The sequence below is a fragment of the Pseudopodoces humilis genome, chromosome 17 (assembly GCF_049639895.1).
Source record: "Pseudopodoces humilis isolate 2021_Gansu_Grassland_sample_001 chromosome 17, ASM4963989v1, whole genome shotgun sequence".
Classification (NCBI taxonomy): Eukaryota; Metazoa; Chordata; class Aves; order Passeriformes; family Paridae; genus Pseudopodoces; species Pseudopodoces humilis.
In genome coordinates, this window is record NC_142216.1 from 961339 (window position 1) to 984418 (window position 23080).

At 54.3% G+C, this 23080-nt stretch overlaps 1 protein-coding gene across 4 annotated transcripts; it reads left to right on the top strand.

The window, feature by feature from the left end:
- Positions 1–22994, top strand: FGF1 (fibroblast growth factor 1). Of its 4 annotated transcripts, XR_015774041.1 has the most exons (5): positions 1–159; positions 16437–16613; positions 19688–19791; positions 20457–20740; positions 21430–22994. XR_015774041.1 is itself a non-coding variant. In XM_005523706.3 (4 exons), exons 2-4 carry the CDS (start codon positions 16445–16447, stop codon positions 20649–20651), a joined length of 468 nt encoding a protein of 155 aa, XP_005523763.1. In that variant the 5' UTR covers positions 1–159; positions 16437–16444; the 3' UTR covers positions 20652–21653. The 4 variants fall into 4 exon arrangements, 3 of the variants coding, with proteins under 3 accessions (XP_005523763.1, XP_005523764.1, XP_014108488.1); XM_005523706.3 differs by having other exon boundaries at positions 20457–21653; XM_005523707.3 differs by having other exon boundaries at positions 20460–21653.
- The last annotated feature ends 86 nt before the right edge of the window (positions 22995–23080 follow it).

Below are 23080 nucleotides of genomic sequence, written 5' to 3' on the forward strand. Positions count from 1 at the left end.
GGGGCCGCTCCGCCGGGCCGGCTGCGGGACCCGCGATCCCGGCAGGAGCCGCCCGGCTCCGGGGCTGGAGCGAGGGGCAGGGAGAGCCCGGCACATCCCCGCTCACCTCCGGGCAGCTCGGCAGCGCTGCTGCCCCCAGCGCACCTGGAGCCTCCTCGGGTGAGTGCCTTTTCCAGCATCCTGCACATCCTGCGGCGGCAGAGCCCCGGGGCCTTCGCACTCCTCTCCCGCGGGGTTTGCAGCACGTTCCTGGTTCCACGTGTGTGCTGCAGGTGGGGTTTCCTTCTCCTTTGCCCCGGGAGCTGGCAGGGGGCAGGAGAGGGCTCTCACTTTGGTGCTGTTCCCAGCTCGTACTGGGCTGAGCGGTGCCCGCCCGGTCCTTCAGGAATATCAGGAAGGATGGAACCAAAGCCCAGCACTGGCGGGTCCCGTGGGTCTCACTCTAAACTCGCAGGAAGATTTGCTTAAGTGGCTTCTGCTGTGGGACCGAGGTTTGGGGGGATGTGGAGCCCCCGGGGCAGCGGGGCTGGGGCTCAGCTGCCCCCACGGGCACGGCCCGAGTGTGGGGCCAGGCAGGGAAGCGCCTGCAGCTTCCTGGGGCTCCGTGGTTAATTATTCACCGTGATTGCAAACGGCCCCGGGAGGTGTGTGACACTGACGGGACAGCGAGGGGAGCGGGTTCCTCCTGCCGGCAGGGGCAGGACAGGAACTGCAGCAGCAGCCACACATCAAATTCACCCCGAGAGCCCGAGAAACACCGCAGGCACCTGCTGCAGGTCCTGCTGCTGCTGCCCAGACAGGGCTGGACTGGGGAGAGCAGGGAGGAGACAGAGCTGCTGCCAAGGCAGTGCCCCCACCCCTGAACAAACCCCATCCCTTCAGTGTCCCCATCCCTGAACAGACCCCATCCCTGCAGTGTCCCCATCCCTGCAGTGTCCCCATCCCTGCAGTGTCCCCCATCCCTGCAGTGTCCCCATCCCTTCAGTGTCCCCATCCCTTCAGTGTCCCCATCCCTGCAGTGTCCCCATCCCTGCAGTGTCCCCATCCCTGCAGTGTCCCCCATCCCTGCAGTGTCCCCATCCCTGCAGTGTCCCCATCCCTGCAGTGTCCCCATCCCTGCAGTGTCCCCATCCCTGCAGTGTCCCCCATCCCTGCAGTGTCCCCATCCCTGCAGTGTCCCCATCCCTTCAGTGTCCCCATCCCTTCAGCGTCCCCCTTCCCTGCAGTGTCGCCATCCCTGTACTGACCCCATCCCTGCAGTGTCCCCATTTCCACAGTGTCCCCCATCCCTGCAGTGTCCCCATCCCTGCAGTGTCCCCATCCCTCTGGCTCTCAGTGCAGGGCCCGGGGTCCCTGCAGCGCTGTCGGTGTCTGGGTTTTGAGCCTCTCCCTCGTGCCCAGCCCAGATCCCGCTGCCCGAGTCTGTGTTTGCTCTGTGTCTGCCTCGCTCCGGCTCTTGGCTCCATCCCGGGGCCATCAGCCCCCGGGACAGGCAGAAAGGACGCGAATTTGGCAGGACACCAAAGCACCAAAGCACCGCACCAGAGCTGCTGAGTTCCAGCCACAACCGGGGCAAGGGCAGCCGGTCCAGTGGGGAGGGCTGGGCTGCAGGGAGGGGCAGCCCCTGAAACAAGGGGGGCGTTCCTTGAGTGAGAAAATGGACCAGTATTTCCTGATCTTCCTCATGGCCTCACAACCCTTTTGCCCAGGAGAACCTGAGGCAAAGCCTGGCCTGCTCTTCTGTTAAGATTCAGGAATGTTTGGCTATATCTGCTTTTTATTTTCTGAAAAAGCAAGAGGAAATCTTGGGTGGGATTATTCAAAATAAAGGGGGCAAAAATGTGTATTGATATATCCGGAAAGCTCCGAATCCACCTGCGCTGGGGGGAGCGTTAGGAGCTGTCCCCAGCAGGCGCTGGTAACCGCAGTCAACTCGGGAATGTTTTATCCAAACGTCTGGGCCCGGGCATTTCCAGCCCGGAATGCCTGTCCAAACACACTGCTTCCACGTGAGCCGAGATTAAATCCTGTTCTGAGCGAGCTTTAGATAACGCAGCCTGAACATCACCGCACCAAAGGGCTCGTGGAGCCCGGCCAAGCGCTCAGATCATCGCTCGGGCTCCGGCACTGCCTCATTAGTGCTTCATTAGTGCTGCGGCAGCGACCTGGTACGGCACACAGCACCCACCCCTGAGCCCCCCCCCGAGCCCCGAGCCCACCCCGGCCCCCGGCGATGTCCCGGCACAGCCCCCAGGGCAGAGCCAGCGCCGCCGCCGGGCTCCAGCGCCCATCCCCGGGGACGGAGCTGCATTTTATCCGCCTGACAGCGCTCCCGGAACGCGTCGGCTTTTAAGGCCAAGCTCTCCCTGTGCCAGCGGCTGAGCCCGGCATAGCCCTGGGGCTGCCCCCGGGGAGGGCAGGGACCCCATGGCGAGGGCAGGGACCCCGTCCCCACCGCCCGGGGCACTCGAGGATGGCTGCAATGAGGGAGCTCATCGCCTTCCCGGAGGCACTGAGGCAGGCGAGGGACAGGAAGGCCGGTTCCGCTCCGGTTTCTGGGGGGTTTTGCCCTCTCCTGCTGCCCGGGGGGCTCAGCCCCAGCCCCCGGAGCCGGGCAGTGCGGGCAGGTGCCCGGCCCCGCTGTGCGGCTGGATGCGCTCAGCCTCCCCCTTCCTCCCCCCGCATCCTCCCGCCGCTCCCCCGCCCCGCGGCAGCTCCTCCTCATCCTCCTCATTCCCCTCATCCTCCTCATCCTCCTCATTCTCCTCATCCTCCTCATCCTCCTCATCCTCCTCACCCTCCTCACCCTCCTCATCCTCCTCATCCTCCTCACCCTCCTCATCCCCGCTCGCTCCGTTCCATCGGCTCGGGAGCCGCAGCCGGGAGCGCCGCGCAGCTCCGGTAGGTGCGGGCCGGGGGGCGAGGGGGGCTGAGCCCCACGGGATGCTCTGAGCGCCCCACGGACACCCGCGGGATGCTCGAACAGAGCCCAGGGCACGCGTTCTCGCTGCAGCCTCTGGGATCCCCTCGGGATGCTGGTGGATGCTCCGCGGGGAGCCAGGGAATGTTCTGGCAGCTCCAGAGCCCCGCGGGGTGCTCAGAGCCAGGGGCACAGGGAGGATCCGGAGTGCAGGGTCGGGTTGGGATGGGCTGAGGCAGCAGGTGCCTTCCCCACGGACACCTTTTGGGGTTTTTTTAGGCAGGGTGTTGCTCCCCTCAGCTGGGACATACCCCCCCAAAACGCTGCAGGTGCCCCCAAATCCTGGGAGGGAGGAGTGGCTCAGCAATGGGAGCATCACTCCAAATGACAATCTCCAAATTACCTGGAGCTCTGGGTAGATCAGAATTTGAACAGAAATTTACTAAATCCCAAACATTTTAAATGGCAAAACACAATATTTGGACCATTAAAAAAAGCAATCCAAACAAACTAAAAAAAACCCCTGAGCAGACAGAATGACAAACAGAAAGGAAAACTGTTGCAGTGACACAGCATTATAAACGGTTCATTTCTGATCCAAAATAAATAAATCACAGAACCATAGAACAGTTTGGGGAAACCACAGCTTCTCTGGGCAATTAATTATGATTAGGGATGCCCCTGGATCCCTGGCAGTGCCCAAGGCCAGGTTGGACAGGGGGTGAAGCAGCCTGGGACAGTGGGAGGTGTCCCTGCCCAGGGCAGGGGTGGCACTCCATGAGCTTTAAGGTCCCTTCCAACTCCAACCATTCTGTGATGATTCTATGATTTATGGCTGAAATAACACCACAGGGATTATCCTGAAGGGCCTGACACCCAAAACTCATCACCAGCATGCTCTGAGCTGCTCTCTCAGCCAAACCAAACGTGCCAAACACAAATTCCTGCAGGCTCCAATCTCCCTGGCTGGAGGTGCAGGTGTCAGGCTGAGACATGGCCCCGGGGCCACACGTCCCCACCGCCCCTTCCCTTGCCAGCACCTGCAGCCTCTTGGCTCCTTCAGGCCATTTAGCAAAGGTGAAACCCCTGACAGGGCAGCAGCAGGTCCCTGTCCTGTCCCCTCTGACAGCCTCAGGTCCCTGTCCTGTCCCCCTGTCAGCCTCAGGTCCCTGTCCCCTCTGTCCCGGGGGTCCCGGTGCCGCAGGGCTCTGCCTCAGCTGGTTGGGAATAAGGGCAAGGAGCCAGAGCCAGCTGCATGAGGAGCTGCCTCAGCTGGGAGGAAGATCAAGGTCTCAACAGTGGGAGGAAGGCCAAAGTCATTTAGGGAGCTCGGGAGGAAAAGTTCATCCCCTGGGCTGAGGTGGAGCTGGGAAGGAAAGTTTATCCAAAGGGCTTGCAGGGCTGTGGGTCTGGCTGGAGAGAATTGTGTGCAGCACAAATCCCAAGTGTGTGTTCCTGCAGATCCCGGGCCCGCAGGAAGCTGGGCTGAGCCGTGTGCAGAGAGAACAATTGGATATTGTGCTGCCTTATCACCACTGAGCCCTGTCCTGCCTGAGGAACCCATTAAACTTTAGACCCCTCTTTGGGCAGGCCTTCCCGTATGTCTCGTGTGCCTCTTCAGCCTCCCACCCCTTTTCACCTTCCACTTTTATTTTGTCTCTCCTTTTCCTTTGGCCTCCCACTTTATTTTGGCCTCCTGCCCTTTTCAGCCTCTGCATTTCTTTCCCCCCTCACCCTTTCTTGGTCCTCTACCCTTTTGCAGCTTCTATTTTTTCTGTCTTTGTTTTTATTTCTGATCAACCTTTTTTTTTTCTCTTGCACTCCTCAGCCTTCACTTTTCTCCTCCCCAGCCTTGTGACTCCAATTCTTTTCCAGGCTCTTTTTCACCTTTATCCCCCATTTCTCTTTCAGCCTTCCTTGCTTATTCCATCCCCATTTTTTTTTTTTCCCTTCTTTATTTCCCTCTAAACACATTAGCACTTGCACTGGAGCTTATAAACCTTTTTAGTAAATATTCCCTGAAAAAAAAGGTATATTCCAGGGAGGTAAAAGCTGTCCTGACCTGCCAGGCTGCCCCTGGGTACCAGCACTTCTCCCTCCTGGGCACAGCGGGCACTGACTCATGGCTGGATCATTTTTAGGAATCCTGTGAACATTGTCTGGCACTGCAGGGCTGTCAGGGATTATCGTGGGGGCTGGCTCTGGCTGGCTCTGTCTTTCAAACAGAAACCTCACAATAAAAATCTCTTTGCAGAAGGATTTGTTGAAAACCTGTTCAGCAAGAGACACAATGGCTCTGTCATGGTCTCTGCTGTGGATCAGAAATCCTCCCTCTCCCCCCGTGTCTGAAAGGTGCCTGACTCAGTGTTCAGCTCCTATTTCTTCTTCCCTTGTTCCCAACATCAGAATCTGCTGGATTAAAGCTGTTGGGGAAGCAGAGCTGAGGCCAGGGCCATGCAGAGCAGCTGCAGCAGCAATCAGTGATTTGCAGGTTTAATATTCCCCCAAATGTGTCGGTGTTTAACGGGGCAGGTGGCACTGCCCACCGAGGGATGGGGACCTGTGCCTCCTGCTGGGAGTGAGGCAGCTCTGGCCTCCAGCCCTGAGGGGGCACGGACAGTCTGCACCTGGCACCTGCAGTGCCAAAACTGCCACAGCTCCTGCTTCTCTAAAACTGAATAACAAAAGTGCTTCGTTCCCATCTGCTGAAGGGGGCAGAGAAAGGCTGAGACAGACTCACAGTGCCCAGAATATAATATATAATATATAATATAGAATATATAATATATAATATAGAATATAGAATATAGAATATAGAATATAGAATATAGAATATAGAATATATATAATATTATATATTATATATTATATATAATACATAATATAGAATATAGAATATATAATAAATATATAATATATAATATATAATTAATATATAATATACAATATATAAAAAATATAACATTATATATTATATAATATTATATATTATATATTATATATAATACATAATATAGAATATAGAATATAGAATATAGACTACATAATATATACTATATAATATATAATATAGAATATAGAATATAGAATATAGAATATAGAATATAGAATATAGAATATAGAATATAGAATATAGAATACATAATATAGAATACATAATATAGAATACATAATACATAATATATAGATAATAAATAGATTATATATCTAATAAATATATAGTATTTAGGAATTCCCTTAAAGATCAGCTAATTCACAGCCAGTGCTGAATAAAGTTTTATTAAGCCCAGCACAGCATCATTAACATGCACCCGTGGGCCAGCCTAAAGCCTGACCTGTTTTAATTAGGTAACAAACCCCATTCTTCTGGGTCTGTAACTCAGAAGGGAGCACAGAGGAGCCCCTTTCCCCTTCTGTTTGTGCTTTCCCCTTCTGTTTGTGCTTTCCCCTTCTGTTTGTGCTTTCCCCTTCTGTTTGTGCTTTCCCCACCCCCCGAACTCCCCCCTTGCCCAGGGAAAGCAGCAGACTGAGAGGGCTGCTGGGGAAAGGAGCAAGCTGGGATCCCACAGGCAGATTCCCAAGCCCACAGCGTCACAGCCTGGCAGCTGTCCCTGGGACAGGGTACAAAGGGGTGTCACAGGGTGTGGGAACCAGGCTGGCTGCTGTGCCCAGGTGCCACTGACTCATGGCATGGCACCTAAAACCCTTTTGTCCCCTTCAGACTCCTTTTGGGAGTGGTGGTGTCTGCCCTGAGCCATCCTCCCAAGGATGTGCCCACTGCAGTCTGGGCACACAATTCATCCCTGACTCACAGCATCACCCACTGCTGCTCACAGTCTGCCCTTGCTCCTGGCTCTTCATTTAGATCTGGGTGTCAGCCTTGATCTCAGATCTTTCTACAGCTCCAGGGTTGGTAAATCTGCCTGTCCCACCTGCAGACCAGCCTTGCCAGCTCTCACCTGCACAGGGACCCTGCAGAACCACAGAATCCAAGAGCTCTTCAGTTTAGAAAACCCCTCTCAAATCAAGTCCAACCATTCCCCCAGCACTGCCAAGGCCACCAGTGAGCCACGTCCCCAAGTGCCACATCCACTCTTACAGCCCTCCAGGGTGGATCCAGCCTGGCAGGGACCCCAGTGAGGGGCACAGTTGCCCACCCTGATGGATGCTGGTCCCACGGGGCATTCCCAGCCCAGGGGGTCAGGCAGGCAGACCCACCTTGGGGCACAGTCCCAGCTGCACACTGAGATTATTCTGCCCCATGCTCAGGCCAAGGAACAAGAGCAGGAGCCTGAGGAGTGGTTTCCCTTCTCCGCTCTCATCATCGCTCCGGGGCAGACAGGAGGGGGAGATCTTTACCGTGACAAATCCCGCTCTGAGCATCCCAAGATGAACTCCAGATCCGAGCCCTTTGCTTATCCCAGATGCTCTCTGCACACCACAAACCCCCTGGAAATGATGAGGGAGCTCAGTGCCAGGCCACCCAGTGCTGCCTGCCCCTCTCCCTGGCACACGCTGCCTGGGGCAGGCGCTGTGGGCACAGGGAGATCCTGCATCCCTGTGCCATCCAAACACTGTCCCCTCCATGCATTCCCAAACCCCCAGACCTGGCACAGGGCCATTCCTGTATCCATGACTGGCAGACCCCAAGGCAGCCCTGCTTTCCCCCACTCCAGTTAGGTTTGTCCCAGAGAGGTTCCTTGCTTTTCCCAGAGAGATCCATCGTTACTTCTCCGACAGCTGCACAGCCCCACAGGACATGAGGGTGCTGTACACAAAACTACCCAGCTGTGCACTTTTTCCTCTTGAATTTCCATCTCCCTTGATACTTGATTCTCTATTGAATGTCAAATCTTGGACATAAAGTACAAATATTTAACATCAAATTAAACACCCTCCCTTGCCCTTCCTTACTATTCCCATTGCTGCAGGGTGTTCACAAAAGCTTCCACTTGATGGGAAGAGTTACTGGCTGCCAGACTCCAAATGGGGATCTTGGAGCTCACACCTGCCCTGGTGTGGATGTGATCCCCCACAAACCACAGGGGATTCTCCCTGACTCCCTGGGGATCCCAGTGCAGGGCTGAATGTGCAGCTCACGAGTAAGGAAAAGGTGAAAACCCCTCGGGGTCCTGGTTGTGGCACTCCCAGCAGGGCAGGGGGCAAGCAGCTGCTGATCCCCACACTCTGCCTGCTAGTCCCAACATTTTTGGTTTAGTGTGGGGTTTTTTTGCATTTAGACAAGCCAGGGCATCTTTCTCTCTTGATTGTCAGAAGCATCACAGCAGAGCAGCTGGGGCTGGCCCTGGACCCCTGGCAGTGCCCAAGGCCAGGCTGGACAGGGCTTGGAGCCACCTGGGAGAGTAGAAGTTGTCCCTGCCATGGCATGGGGGGCACTGGATGGGCTTTAAAGCCCTTCCAACCCAAACCATCCTGGCATTCTGTGACCCTTGGCTGCGTGGCTGTGGGCCAGCCTGGCCCCACAGCTTTCCCCTAAAGCAGCTGTGGAAACAGCGGGCACAAGAAACGCCGCGGTGTCTCTAAACTGCCCACTCAGGAGCTGGAAATAGCCAGCGTGGGTGAGACCTCAGGGGCTGAGCCTCAGCAGGTTGTTAAAATTGCAGCCTTCTGTCCTGCACTGTGCCCTTTGTGGGGCTTTGTTGTTTACAGAGATGAGAAGGGGCAGAAGCACCCAGAGAACATCCCCTTCCCTCGGAGGGTTGTGTAATGGAAAGCCGAGGCAGGGCTGTTTTCCTTGGAGCGGTGTGGCAGCTCCTGCTGCTGTCACAGCCTGTGGTCACACACGTCACAGCAGGGCCCAGGCAGGTGCCCAGCTCTGCAGGGACACAGGTGTCCCTTGTGTCCCTGTCTGGGACAGCAGGAGCAGAAATGAGGGCTGTGCCTTCCACGGGGTCTGGCAGGTCCCAGGGGGTGACTCAGTGCCGAGGTCAGAGCTGGGGGTGACACAGAGAGCTCGTGGCCCCCAGAGCCACCCACAGCTGAGAACCCCCCAGTTTGTGCCTGAAGAACACAGACCAAAGCAATGACCTGTCTGGCTCCACCAACCACAAGAGGTGGAGATGCACAGCTGCTCTCCTTAGTTTACTCCATTGACTACTTAGCCACATTAATTCCAGGTTTTTTTGCTGACCCACTCATCTGCATTTAACAAGATTCGGCCCTGAGCTTGCCTTGCTCTGATCTTGCATCTTCAACACTCCTTGCCCACTCCTACACGCTGCAGCTTTTCACTGGAAGGCATTTGCTCCAGTCCCAAAGTCATGCAGATAAGAAAATTATTATTTATTGGAGGATTTTCCTGGTAATAGCCATTATTAACTCAAGCTTTCATTGCACTGTTATTGAGCAACAGCTCAAGCTCCTTACTCAGGCAGCTTGGAGGAAAAAAACCAGGAGTTAGCATCCAGGGGTACTAGAGGCTGAATTTAAAATAAGACATTGGGCAACAGAATTAAGAACAGGATTCTTCCAGCCAGTCTTACTTAGATGTTAAAAAGAGCAGCTGTACAGCCCTCACACAAACCCTGCAGGATGAAGACCATTAACTCCCTGCACATTTCCATAGTAAATCACTGCTGAGCTTATGGTGAACCCAGAAACCAAGAGATTTTCCTTGGAACAGCGCAGACGGAGGCTGTGCTGGAGGAAGTTGGGTTTCTGAGCCATGGTATGTCTACTGATGGTTAACCACCAGGATGGATGTGGCGTTTCACTTGGCCTGGAGATGAAACCCTCCATTCCAGCATCCTCTGCTTCTCTGGGGAAGGACAGGGGATAAAGGCTGAACCCAAAGCCCAGTTTTGAAGCTGGAGCCAACCCTCGGCTGGGCTTGGCCGCCCTTCAGAGGGCCAGCTGCAGGAACTGACATTCCTGCTCTTCCCTCCCCGTTCCAGCCCCATGAGCAGCAGCCTGGGAGGTGTTGGAGCCGTGTGAGCGCCCAGGGGAGGTGAGGGCTGCCAGAGGGTGACCAGGACAGAGCGACAGGCGTGTCAGAACACGGCCTTGGCTCAGGGTGGGGTTGGAGGGCTCACACGGGACATGGTGCAACAGGAGAGCCAGATCACGCTTGGATTAACAGCACAGAGGGAACTTCTGGGGCTGGAGTTTGTCTTTAGGCGTCATCCATCCGTCCGTGTGTCCGTCCGTGTGTCCGTGGGCGTGCGGGGCAGCCACACCTGCAGCGCCAGCCCAGACAGCCACAGCAGGGCTCTGTGGTCTGGCTCTGTGCCCAGGGTCCTGCACGGACACCGGGGACGGCTGGCAGGGGATGGGGACACTCCCAGCCGGCTGAGGTGTCACCAGCTGAGCCTCCTGTGTCACCAGTGAGCCTCCTGTGTCACCAGCTGAGCCTCCTGTGTCACCAGTGAGCCTCCTGTGTCACCAGCTGAGCCTCCTGTGTCACCAGTGAGCCTCCTGTGTCACCAGTGAGCCTCCTGTGTCACCAGCTGAGCCTCCTGTGTCACCAGCTGAGCCTCCTTTGTCACCAGTGAGCCTCCTGTGTCACCAGTGAGCCTCCTGTGTCACCAGCTGAGTCTCCTGCCCACAGGAGCCGGGCAGCGCATCCTGGGCAGGGAGGGGATGGGACCCACTGCAGGGTCCCCCAGTCTGGGGGTGCTGAGCAGGATCCCAGGGGCACACGGAGTGCCCCCCACCCCCAGGGGTTTCCCACATCATCACCAACACTTCAGCCAACAATCAGCTCATCTCCCATGGTCTCCACTCCCTCCAGATGCCTTTCCCTGGAAGCCAAGCACTGGCAGGTCCAGGGAGGAGAGCTGCCCACAGCCCTGCCCATAACCAAGGTGGCAAACCCAAAACAGAGCTCCTGTGCCCGGTGCGTGGCCCCTGAGTCCTCAGCAGCCTCGGCAGGACAGAGCCACCCTCCTTGGGTGCCAGGGACAGACTGGTGTCACTCGTGGCACCTGTCAGTGCTGCTCCCGGTGCTGGAACGAGGTGCTGGGAGGCAGCAAAGCACAGGAGCAGAGATGAAGCTTTGCACTGCTCTCCGCACCAGGAGAGGGAAAGGGCAGCTGGAAAGGGCAGACAGGACCCGCTGTGTCCCGGAGGGAAGGGAGAGCCCGGGGCTCTCGCTTTGCCTCCGCTGGGAAGCCCGGAGGTCTCCCCTGGGAGCAGAACATCCTCCAGCCCATCCCTGGCTGGAGGGACTGAGCTTTGGTGATGCTCTGTCCAGGGTGTTCTTCCCACCCAGCAGGTCCCACACGTCCAGCTTGCTCTGGGGCACGGGGCTCAGATCTGTGGGATCTGTGTGTGCAGCCAGGGCCGCTCGTGTTCGTGTCCCTGCTCCTGGTCCCAGCCCAGGCAGGACACGGGGGCAAGACCTTCCTGGCAAAGCTCCTGCTCTGGGGCCGGGTTTGCTCCTGGAGCTGGAACTGCAATTAAGTTAATCACCGGGTGGCAAAGGGTGGGAGGGAGGTGGGAGAGGCGGGAAGGAAATTAGAAAGTGGAGATCTCTTGGTTTTCCTGTCTCCCCACGGACACGGCCGGTTTGGTGGGATGTTGTAGGGCTGTCCCAGGGGGGAGCAGCAGCTCGGGTGAACAGGGCTCTGAAGCCCTGAAGAAGCCACAGCTGGCTCCAGGACATCCCTTGGGCATCCCTGAGGGCTGGGATGGGTTAACCCTGTCCCTCCCGTGGTGCTGCTGTGTTGGCCACCAGCCATTAGTGACAGCCACTCAGGAAAATGCTGAAGTTTCAGCTTTACAGCCCCTGTGTTTTACCTGCCACAAATCCAGTGTGGCTGAGTGGAATGGCTCTTTTCTGGTGCAGAGCAGGCAATGATGACAGCAGACATTAGTTAAATTGATTTTGATACTTTTGGTGGCACTTCACGCAACATATTCCACTTGCAAAGGGTAAAACCCACCCGATAAATATTTCATTAAGCAGCTAATCACATCGCTAGAGATAAAATCACCTGGCCATAAACAAGACTAGAAACGAGCCAATGCATTCCACTGGTACTCAGAGAGTGATCTATTACATATTTATGTATGCTTTGTCTAATCATTTATTAAATCCTGAGAGGATGTACAGCCCAAGGAATTCGAGCTGTGCCTTGCACTGCCAGCCCTCGGGAGGGGAGCCAGCCCTTGCAGGCTGCCCATGCTGAGGATAACCCCAGCCCCACCGAGCTGCTCCTGCAGCAACCAGAGCATGAGGAAACCTCTGCCTGGTCTCTAATCCTTTCCTGCATGAGGAAATCCATCCCATGAAATGGTTCTCCAAAACTCATGATGAATAAAATCCCTGTTTATCTGAGATGTTTGTTCCACATGCCTGGGTAGATCTCAGATCATCCTAAAACCCACAGGAACCCCCAGGAAAGGCAATTCAGAGCCTGAATTCCTTAAAAATAATCTACCTGTTGAGTTTTCCATTCCCATGTGGAGTGTCTGAGCTGCCTGGGAAGTGGCTGCTCTGTTCAGGTGGCTGCAGTCAGCAGTGGGAATGGGAAAGGAGCCCATCAGGAGGTGATGCTGTCTGACCCCAGCTGAGTCACACGTCCTCAGGAAGAAACAGGATTTCTGCTTTAATGGAGAAAATAACACTTTCCAAAGTGAAACCAACTGGAGTGTTTCCACTGAACTCACCAGAGCCGGGTTCAGGAGACACTGATCTCATTAAGCAGAGTTGGACAAAACCTCAGGAGACTCCTGGGTTTAACAGCTTCTCATCTCTCTGGAGTTCTCTGTGTGATCTTTAGCTGATCATCTAAATGACAATTGTAATTAACTGCACCTTTCATCACCATGGCCAGTCAGAGGCCATGCAGAACATTTCTTTCCAACTCTACATAAAAGATTGTGTCCAAAACCAAGGACAATTTTGGTGTATTTGAATCAACCCAATCTGATTTTAACCCAGTAGGTGAGATACTTCTGCTTTCCTCCATGTAGTACCCAGGTATTTCATCCCTAAAGGAAAAAGGCCCATCTCAGCCTGGCTACCCCTGGGTTGAGCCCTTGCTGGCCACTAAATTTGTGCCACAGGACCCATAAAAAACATAAAAAACCACAAAAGTTCCTGGCAATTCCAACATGCAAAAAACTTTTGGACCATTAGGAATCCCCCACATTTCCATCAACACCACCTTTGTCATGCAAACGAGAGCTGTGTAGTGCAGAGAGGTGGTAGCAGCTTCAGAGCAGAGAGGAAAGGTCCCCGCTCCTTCCAGGGCTATCCTGCTATCCTGCTGATATTGGCAGCACCACCAGCCCTCCATGCTCAGAGTCAGATGCTTGCAGAGTTTGGGATTTCACATCAAAGCCACTGGTTTGGCCAGTGATAAAGTTTGGAACCGACCCCAAACTTCTCAGAATTTCGCAGCTATTGCAGCCAGCGCCGGGCTCCTCTCCCTCCGAGCTGTGGGGAGCAGCTCAGCTCAGCCACCACGGCTCAGCAGGACCTGGATCAAATGAACATTTGCGTTTAGCTCACTCCCTAAGTCTTTTTTTTTACCTTCAGAAATGATTTCTGATCCTTTGGGCTGCTGACATCTCCATCCAGGAGAAGGAGCCGGGTGCTCTCAGCTCCCCACGCTGCAGATGGAGCTGGGGCTATCCAGGTGCTGCTCCCAGGGATTCATCCTCGCTAGGGTTTTCTCTCGGGCAGCACAGCAAGGCTGTTACACAGAGCTGGAGGAAAGAGGAGCCACAAACACAGCAGCCCTTGGGCAAAGAGACTCCAGCTCAGCTCCAAATCATCGTCCTGGTGCGACCGGCGGGGTCAGCAGCAGCCGTTCCCCTCTCACAGCAATCTCCCCTCAGAACATTTTCCTTTCTCCATGGGACACCAAATAACCACTGGTGTGTGGTGTCTCTCAGCTTTGCATATTTGAGAGAGCTTTCTGTTCTGCTTTGAGCTATTTAATAGCATTGTTGGGCTTCTACCCAAAGAAATAAGGCCCTTTATGTTGTCTTTGGTTCAGGTTCTCTCTCTCACTCGTGTTTTAATTCCCCTAAAAACCTAACATGTTCCTGCCAAAAGTATAATGGTAGGGCCATGAGTGGTGGTGTTTGTAGAGGAACAACTCCATGGCCATAAAGTCTGAGAACAGTGATAGTATTTAGCACGGGGAGGCGAGAGGAGTGGAAAAGTGTTCAGTGAGCTTTGCTGGGGCAGTCAGGGCAGCTGGCAAGCACTGCAGTCTTCCTAAAAACAGCAAAAATAACCTAGAGGAAGTAAGTGATGATGAAGAAGCTGTTTCCAGTTGGGGTGCTCTGGTCAAGCTGCCTGGAGATGCCCTCAGACCTTGAGGTTTGGGTAGAATCCAGCCTGCTCCTCACCCCTGCTGCCTGCAGGGTTTGCTGAGATCCTGCTCAGAGCTCTTGGCTCTGGGGTGTTTGCTTCCCAGTACCATCCATCATCAACCCAGGACACTTCTGGGTGCCTTTACCCTCAGATAAAGGCTCAAGAAATGCTTTGGTTCTAGGAAATTACCCAGTGCTTGGTTAAAGCTCAGAGGAGAGGCAGAGCCCTGTGTGCCACCCTGGGTGACCTGGGGGCTTTCCTTCAGAGGAAGGTTGGCACTTGGCAAGGAAACTGAGCTGCGTGGAAAGTGTGATGTCTTGAGAGAAAAAAAAATGTAGGGAGCAGACACTCCAAGAAATAATTTCACCTGACAGTGGTGTTTAAAAAAGATTTTGGGTCTGTATTTGGTATCACCTGGAGCTTCTGAGGCAGCATCTCCAACCTCATGGCAATAGATGGGGGCTGGCCTATGTTGTGACTCCAGAAAGCACTTCCCAAAATCCCAAAATCTGTGTCAGATGGGGTGTCTGAGAGCCTGGGCTGAAGTCTGTGTATGAAGCAGAGCTGGTGCAGTGCTGGGGCTGTTCCCCCCAACAGCCACAGCCTTTATCTCCAGGGGTTCTGCTTTTAGCAATCCAACTTCCAGAGGTTTTTATTCTCTGCAGGCATCTGGGATCCATTTCCAGGAGTAGCTCCCCTCTCTTGCAGCTGCTTTTGCATATTTTTTTAAAATACTGAAGAGTTCAGAGCCAAATGTTTAGCGATTCTCTGTGTATGCACACGTGTGCTGCAGAGCTGCCACCCTCAGTATCTCCCAGGGCACTCCAAGCAGCACAGCAAACCCACACAGTCTGGTACTGGCTCCATCCCAATGTACCAGTAGCACCACTCAGTGCTAAAGAGACATTTTTACAATCTACAAACACATATAAACAGTGACTATAAAATATTTTCCATAATATAGCTGTGGGAATACATGACATTTAAAGCAATTTCCTGTATCTAGATTTATTCTGTGCCATGTCTTTTTCTGTTCATAAATCCACTTCTCTCCAAGCACAACAGAACTCTGTGTGTGAAAGACAAAAAGAATTTGTGGGAGATTTTAAATGTAGTTTCTAGGCTAAAAACATGACTGCACCTGGAATATCCATGGGACTCTGGCCCCCACCTGTGGCATTTCCTGATGCACTTCTGTGACAGCACTTCTCACTTGTCAGCCTCCAACATCCACTGCATTTTCTTTGATTGGTCTGGTGATGCCTTCAGGTTTTGGCACAGCATCTACTTAAACATGGATTGTGACCACAGTCTCCAGCAAAATGAGACTTCAATATGATCTTTCATTAGACCAGCTTGCTCCCAGCCCCAGTGTCCAGCCTGGCCTTGGGCACTGCCAGGGATCCAGGGGCAGCCCCAGCTGCTCTGGGCACCCTGTGCCAGGGCCTGCCCACCCTGCCAGGGAACAATTCCTGCCCAAGATCCCATCCAGCCCTGCCCTCTGGCACTGGGAGCCATTCCCCCTTACCCTGTCACTCCAGATCCTTGACCAAAGCCCCTCTCCAGCTCTCCTGGAGCCCCTTTAGGCACTGAGATGCTGCTGGTGGATTCACGGCATATCCTAGACTCAAAATTCCCATTTTCCACATGCTATTGATCAGTGTCTGGGTAAATCTGCTCAGCCCAGGCAGTGAAAGCTCTTGCCCCTTGCTCATCTCCCAGCACATCTAACTTGTGTCCTGACCTTTTCCATGTGTGTTCCTGGGCCAGGTGAGCTGCAGAGTGCCAAGAGATGAGCAATATTTACTACCTGACACACGGTGGGTGTTGCAATTCCTGGTCATAATTGTGTTTGAGAGTTATAATAGTGGAGAGAGAGTTTTACCTGGGCTCCCTTCCCGCCTCTTGTGGGTTCCAATCAGACACCGGGTGTTTTCCAAACCGGTTTTCTGAGTGTGTAATTTTAGCGCGTACGTCAATAGAAAGGAGAAGAAAAACAGAATTCACTGCGATAAAATTAAAAGGACGGAGTCCCTCCAGCCCAGCCCCAGGCGGAGAGGAGACAGCCCCCCGCAGCCTCCCACGCTGGGGGAGCATCACCTTGGGCAGTGTCAGCGCTGTGAATCACCTGCCCGAGACCCCGGGGATCCCTCCCTGCCTTTAAATCCCGCACAGCAGAGTGTGCCCAGCAACTCGGTGCCAGCCCTGCCCTCACCTCTCTTGCAGCCTGCGGGATGGCCGAGGGGGAAATCTCCACCTTCAGCGCCCTGACGGAAAAATTCAACCTCCCCTCGGGCAACTACAAGAAACCCAAACTGCTGTACTGCAGCAACGGGGGGCATTTCCTGCGCATCCTCCCGGACGGCACCGTGGATGGCACCAGGGACCGCAGCGACCAGCACAGTGAGCAAAGCCCTTCTTCCCTTCTCGGGACCCTCCTTGTCCTGATCACACCCGCTGGGGAGGGGGGAGCTGGGGAAAAGCCATCCGGAGGAGCTCTGTGCCACAGCACAGCTCCCGGGGGCCGGGCACACCTGAGGAGCCGGGGAGGTGAGAGGTGTGGGCTGTGGAAGTGCAGAGGTTTATAAATAGATGTCTCCGGTGTTTATAAATAGATATCTCTGAGCCTGGCTTCAGCCCGTGGCAGCAGAGGGGAGCCGGCAGGGCTGGGTCACGCAGGGAGGGCTCGGGGCAGCCCCCACACTCACAGCAGCACATGGAATTCTGTGCTCTCTTTGCTTTGCCATCCGTGCTCCACAGCCATTTCCCGGTCACCCTGGCCAGGTGTCCCCTCAGCTGTCCCATCCCGACCCTGCTGGCTCCGGACACCGGGATCTCTGCCGGGAGCAGCTGCTCCTGCAGCCCCCGCCTTGTCCTTCCAAGGAACCATTGGGAACTTGACGCTTTTTGTGTTACCAAAACCTCCTCCGAGGGTTTCTCTTCAGCCGCTGCCCAGGAGAGATGGACAGGCCACAGAGCAGAGCTCCTGCAGCGGGGCTGGGCTCTTCTTATCCCGAACATTTACTGGAATGGGACCGGGACCTGCCGGGCTCCGGCCTCGCTGCAAGGAAGGGCTGGGAGGAGCCAAGCCAGTCTTACAAAGTGCTAAGAAACGGACTTTTATTTTCTTTAAACCGCAAACACACATGTGGCTTCTCCCCCAAACTTAACCTTTCCTCTCGCTGTTGTTGCTTTAATGTCAGGCAGTTTAGAGCCGAGTTTTAGTTACAAACTCTGTCTCCCCGGCACCAGGCCGTGCTGGGAGATGGATGAAGATGAGCTCCCTGAGGCTGGATAAATGCAGCGTGCTGCTCCAGCCTCCAGCCAGGAATAAATCTGGCCCATAACCCTCAAACTCCTGGGAAAGGCTGGATGATGACCCAAAGGATCTGCAGGAGACAGAGCCTGACTCACAAACACGCCAGGAGAGGTGGTATGAGCTCAGCAGGGTCCCTGCAGCGTTTTCCAGAGGCTTTGCTGGAGTCAGAAGGGGAGGTCAGGATCAAGAAGGCACCTCCTGGGACATGGGGAGCTACCAAGGACATGAGCACCCACTCCTGTGGCAGGCTGTTATCTCACAGCATGGATGCTGTCACACAGCCCAGTCCTTTTCCCTCTGGAAAAGCGAATCCACCACCTTGGAGTGGTGCAGGCAGGTCCTGCACCCCGGCACGCTCACTCCTCCCTGGCTGCTGGCCACGTGTTTGCAAACCTCTGCCAGAAAGGAACCTCCTGTAAATGCTCTGGTAAACTGGGCTATAGGAATACACTAATATTTACAGAGGAAACTCCTGAAGGGCTCTGTGCCAGCAGAGCAGCCCTGATGAGAGGCACCCTGCTCTGAGCACCCGCGGCTGCCCACGGTCCTGCCCCTGCGCCTGGAAAATGATGGAACCGCTCAGAAACGCTCCCTGGTGTGCCAGAGGAGCAGCCCAGCCCACGGCTGGCACTGTGGGATATTGTCACCCAGCTGGGACACACTCCTGCCAGCCCCAGGGAGGGACAAGACACAGAAACACCCGCGGCTCATTGGGACAGCAGTGTTCCAGCTGCACCGGTGCTCTGCCAGCTGCCAGTGCCCATGTGCATTTTCTTCCAGATAAATATCAAGAATTCTTCTCTTAAATGGCCTCAGAATCAGGGATGATCTCTAAGAAGAGCAGAAGGAGTCACTCTCTCTAAGCCTTTGTCCAGCCCCACGTCAGGATCCAGTTCCCACATCCTTTAGGTGGGCATTCCAAGCTCGCACCAAGGAATGGAAAGAAAACTTACCTGGACACTGCAGGTTCTCAAAGCTTCCTTTTCCCCTTTTCATCCCATTCCTTCATGGAAGGAAATCTGGGTACAGACCTGTAAGAGAACCTGTAAGAATTTAGTGCACAAGCTCCTTCCTCTGGACCCACTGTTCTCCCTCCCTCTGGGGCCAAAAATCTCAACATCCCCACTGGCAGCAGGAGGGTCCCTCAGTCCCCTCTCTCAGGGACATTTTTGGCACAGTATCATCATTTCACCCCATTTCCCTTTTCTCCCTTTGCTCCTCAGCCAGGTCCCAGCTCTGCAGCACCTCAGGGAATGCAGGTGGGCTGCGGTTTTCCCAGTGCACATTCCCAGCCTAAAGCAGGCATGCACAGGGGCCAAGCATTCCTGCAAACCTGCACCCACACAATTTCCTAATTAGCTATCATTTACTGAGCAGGAAATGCCAAAAATGAAGAATGTGAACCATTACAGCAAAGGTTTCACCGGAATGGGTGTTCCACCAGGCCAAGAGGCAACATTGCCTGTTACCTCATCTAAATAAGGATAAATAAATTAAGTATAAACAGGAAGGAAGGAGCTGGAGCAGAGACATCCGTTCATACTTCATTCCAACCAACCTAAATATTGCTGTTATAAATCTTAGGGAAAAAAGCTGCCTACGAGATGGGAATGAGATGGAAGAGCTGGAATTTGCAAGTCACTGTGACTGCAGGCACAGCCTTTTCTATTTCCCCACTGTCCACCTACAACACACCAGAGCAAGGCAGCTGCAGCAGACAGCTGGAAGAGAGGCTTTGGATCAGGGGTTTGCAGTGCAGGCAGCTGCAGGCTGCCCATCCCTGGCTTAGCTCTCAAAATACTTCTTCATATGTCACTCCTTAAGTGTCTTGTCAAACCACATGAGAAATTTGTAAATTAGAGCCAGAATTAAAACCCCAATCTCCTGTGTCCCATTCCAGCACTGTAACCAAAAGGCTGCCCTTCCTTTGATGTAAAATAAGGGGAAAATTGGTTTTTGGTTCCTAAAGGATGGCTGTGGGATTTCTTTGAAGAAGAGGGTACAAGGAGACACTTTTATTACACACTGTACTGTTTCCTATAAACTCTTTATAAGCCAGACTTCAACCAAATACCCCAGTAACCTTCCTGACCGCTCTTTTTCCCCTCCTTTTCCTATTTTCCTTTCACTGTTGTTGTTGTTTTATTTTTCCTGCCAGTTCAGCTGCAGCTGAGTGCAGAGAGCGTGGGGGTGGTGCACATCAGGAGCACGCAGTCGGGGCAGTACCTGGCCATGGACACCAACGGGCTGCTCTACGGCTCGGTAAGCACCAGGATCCCGTGGGATCGCCCATCAGAGGGCTGCACAAACCTCACAGCTCGCTAATGCAAAGCACAGGCAATAATTAGGCTCTGTTTGTGATTCTGGCACGGCCACTCTGCATCTGGCTTTATTTGGGGGGGCATAAATAAATTACCAAATCATGCCATTTACTGCCCTGCCTCTGACAAATATTGTATTTCCTACCTGGCACTCGATAAATGTTGTGTTTCGTACCTGGAGCAGCAGCTGCTCTGCAGCTCCCTGGCAGCTGCCACCTGGTGTAGGTGTCCCTGCCCAAGCTGGAGCTCCTTAAGGTCCTTTCCAACCCAAACCATTCTGGTTCTGTGCTCTGAGCCTGCAGCTGCCACCACACAGCTCAGGGCCAGAGCAGGAGCCAGGGCCAGGAGCAGCTCATGGAGCACGGGGCTGGTTTAAAATTAAAACCAATTAAAATTCCCAGGTCACAGATACCTTGCTACAGGAGTGGCCCAGGGGAGTAAATCAAGGCCAGCCACCCCACAGTTTAAATAAGAACTTTACTGGGGTGTGGGAATCTCAGAGGCAGGTCTGGATGGCATCTTAGAGGGGAGAGCTGGGCTGGCATTGTCACGTCAGGAGCAGCCCCATGCCCACGGCTCACTGCCCTTCCTCGGGCTCTCTTCCAGCAGTTACTGGGTGAGGAGTGTCTGTTCCTGGAAAGGCTCGAAGAAAACCATTACAACACCTACGTCTCCAAACTGCACGCGGACAAGAACTGGTTTGTGGGGCTGAAGAAGAACGGGAACAGCAAGCTGGGCCCGCGGACTCACTACGGCCAGAAGGCGATCCTCTTCCTGCCACTGCCTGTCTCAGCCGACTGAGACCCGGCCCCGAGGCTCAGAGATGGCCCCAAATCCCAAAACCCGACTGCTGCTGCCTCCTTAGAGCTCAGCAGAGCTCCGAGCTTTAGGTCAAGGCTTTGCCAATTTAGCCAAAGCCCCTTTGTTCTGCACGAAGCTTTGCAGAGATGAGGGGACGAGCCCTGACATCTTCCCAAGGTCCAGGGGGCCCCATCTCCCCCTGCCCTCAGCTGTGTGCCCACGTGTGCCTTGACCCTCAGCTGTGTGCCCACGTGTGCCTTGACCCTCAGCTGTGTGCCCACGTGTGCCTTGACCCTCAGCCATGTGCCATGACCCTCAGCTGTGTGCCCACATGTGCCATGACCCTCAGCTGTGTGCCCATGTGTGCCATGACCCTCAGCTGTGTGCCCACATGTGCCATGACCCTCAGCCATGTGCCACGACCCTCAGCTGTGTGCCCACATGTGCCATGACCCTCAGCCATGTGCCACGACCCTCAGCTGTGTGCCCACATGTGCCATGACCCTCAGCTGTGTGCCCACATGTGCCATGACCCTCAGCCATGTGCCACGACCCTCAGCTGTGTGCCCACATGTGCCATGACCCTCAGCCATGTGCCACGACCCTCAGCTCTGTGCCCACGTGTGCCATGCCCACGCTGTAGCTCCCAGGACCTGCCCTGGGCAGACACCCAGAAATGTGCCCAAGGATCACACCGGTTCCCATTTTGTGTCCCCAGGCATTCTAAGGCAAAACCTCCCCAGGTACTTACTGTGTGTTAATGTATTTATCCATCCAGGTGTGTGGCTTCTGACATGCCCTCGAGCAATTCCAGATTGCAGCACCAGTCCTGCTACCCAGGGCCAGCCTGGTAAGTGCCAGCTGGGCATGTTAAGCTGAACCAGGCAAAGCTCCAGCCTCAGACCTTGGCCTCCCTCACAACATCAATAGTGTGTATTTCATGCTAGTACCTGCCATATGTTATTTGTATTTATTTATTAAGTAAACATGTCTCTTCTACAAGCTGTTCACAAGTAATTCCGGGCACCTTGAGGCTGTCCTGGTGAGGATGGGGCAGTGATGGGCGTGAGGGTGCAATGTACAACAGCAAGGGGCTGCACAAGGGAGGCAGAGCATCACACCCATTCCCAGAGGGAATCCTCCCACTGCCTCGTGTCTGGTTAAATGGGGCTCTAAAAACACCACTGAGGCCCCTTTGTGGCTCCCAAACCCTGTGAAGCTGTTTCTCCACTGCTGGCACAATGCACATCTCCCAGGCAGCTCGAGGGCAGCTCAAGAGCAGCTGAGAGCATCACCAGAACTGCCATGCTCCACTCAGAGCATCCACAGCTCCTCTGGAAAAACTGTGCCAGGGCCTCACCACCCCCACGGGGAAGAATTTATCTCTAATATCAAATTGAATCTACCATCCTTCATCTTAAAGCATTCCCCCCTTGTCCTATCCTGCCATCAAGGACAGGGAGAAGACACAAGAACTCCCTGCTCCAGCAAACCTGGGATCAGCCATCCCACACGGAGGAAGGAATACAAGGCACTCTGCCTTGCATATTTCTGCTGCAGCAATTAGTCACTAATTACTGCACTCCCAAACTTCTGCACTTGCTGGCTCCCAAGCCTTGTCCCCAGCACTGGTAGCAGCTGTGTGGTGCTGTGCTCCCAGGCACACAGGGAATGCTGGAGCCATAGCTGGGAAGGAGCGTGTGCCTGGCCCTTGCACCTTCCCCATGGCCCTTCAGAGCTGCTTCCCAAGGAAACAGAGGGGAAAGGTGGATTCTGCAAATCCTGCAGGTCCCGGCTGCTCCTCATGGCCAAGAGAGGGACCCAACCACTGCCTGGCTCAGCTGCTCTGGTGGGCCCAGCATGATATTCCCATGGCAAACACAAAGCTGGGCAAGACAGGGGGATGTGGACAGCCAACAACACCCACACTCTTCTTAAACACAGCGTTCACCTTCCCTGTGAGAGGCTGGGCTGTCACTCAAGTCATAAAGTGAACTAATGCATGAGCAGGAGATCCAGGTTTCTAATTAAGCTGGGAAGTTGGACTGTGTAATGCTGGATTTAGCTGTGCTGTCTTGCAACACCTCATTAACCCAGGGCGCTCTCTCGTTAGGCTTCTGCTGCTCCCAAACCGCCCCCGCAGGTACGGCTTGACACCCAGCTGGGGAAAAATGTCAACACCTGGGCAGAAAAATAATCCCCGGGGAAGCTGCAGTAATTGCTTCAGACAGATGGACAAGCCAGTATTGCCCAGAGAAACCACTCTCACCTCAGGGCGTTTGTCCTTAGGGTGAGAGACAAAAAAGGAGAATTATAAGATTTAATAAAATCATTACACGTGAATATCTTTCCCGGGAAGTGCTGGGAGCCCGAGTGTGCAGGGAATAAAGAGAATAAACGAAGTGAGCGCGGCAGCTGGCGGGGCCGGC

Bases quoted from the DNA above. Each gene is read 5' to 3' on its own strand.
- FGF1 (XM_005523706.3), top strand. From the start codon at position 16,445: ATGGCCGAGGGGGAAATCTCCACCTTCAGCGCCCTGACGGAAAAATTC. The intron at 16,614-19,687 runs GTGAGCAAAGCC...TTTTCCTGCCAG, and splicing joins GGACCGCAGCGACCAGCACA to TTCAGCTGCAGCTGAGTGCA. The intron at 19,792-20,456 runs GTAAGCACCAGG...GCTCTCTTCCAG, and splicing joins ACGGGCTGCTCTACGGCTCG to CAGTTACTGGGTGAGGAGTG.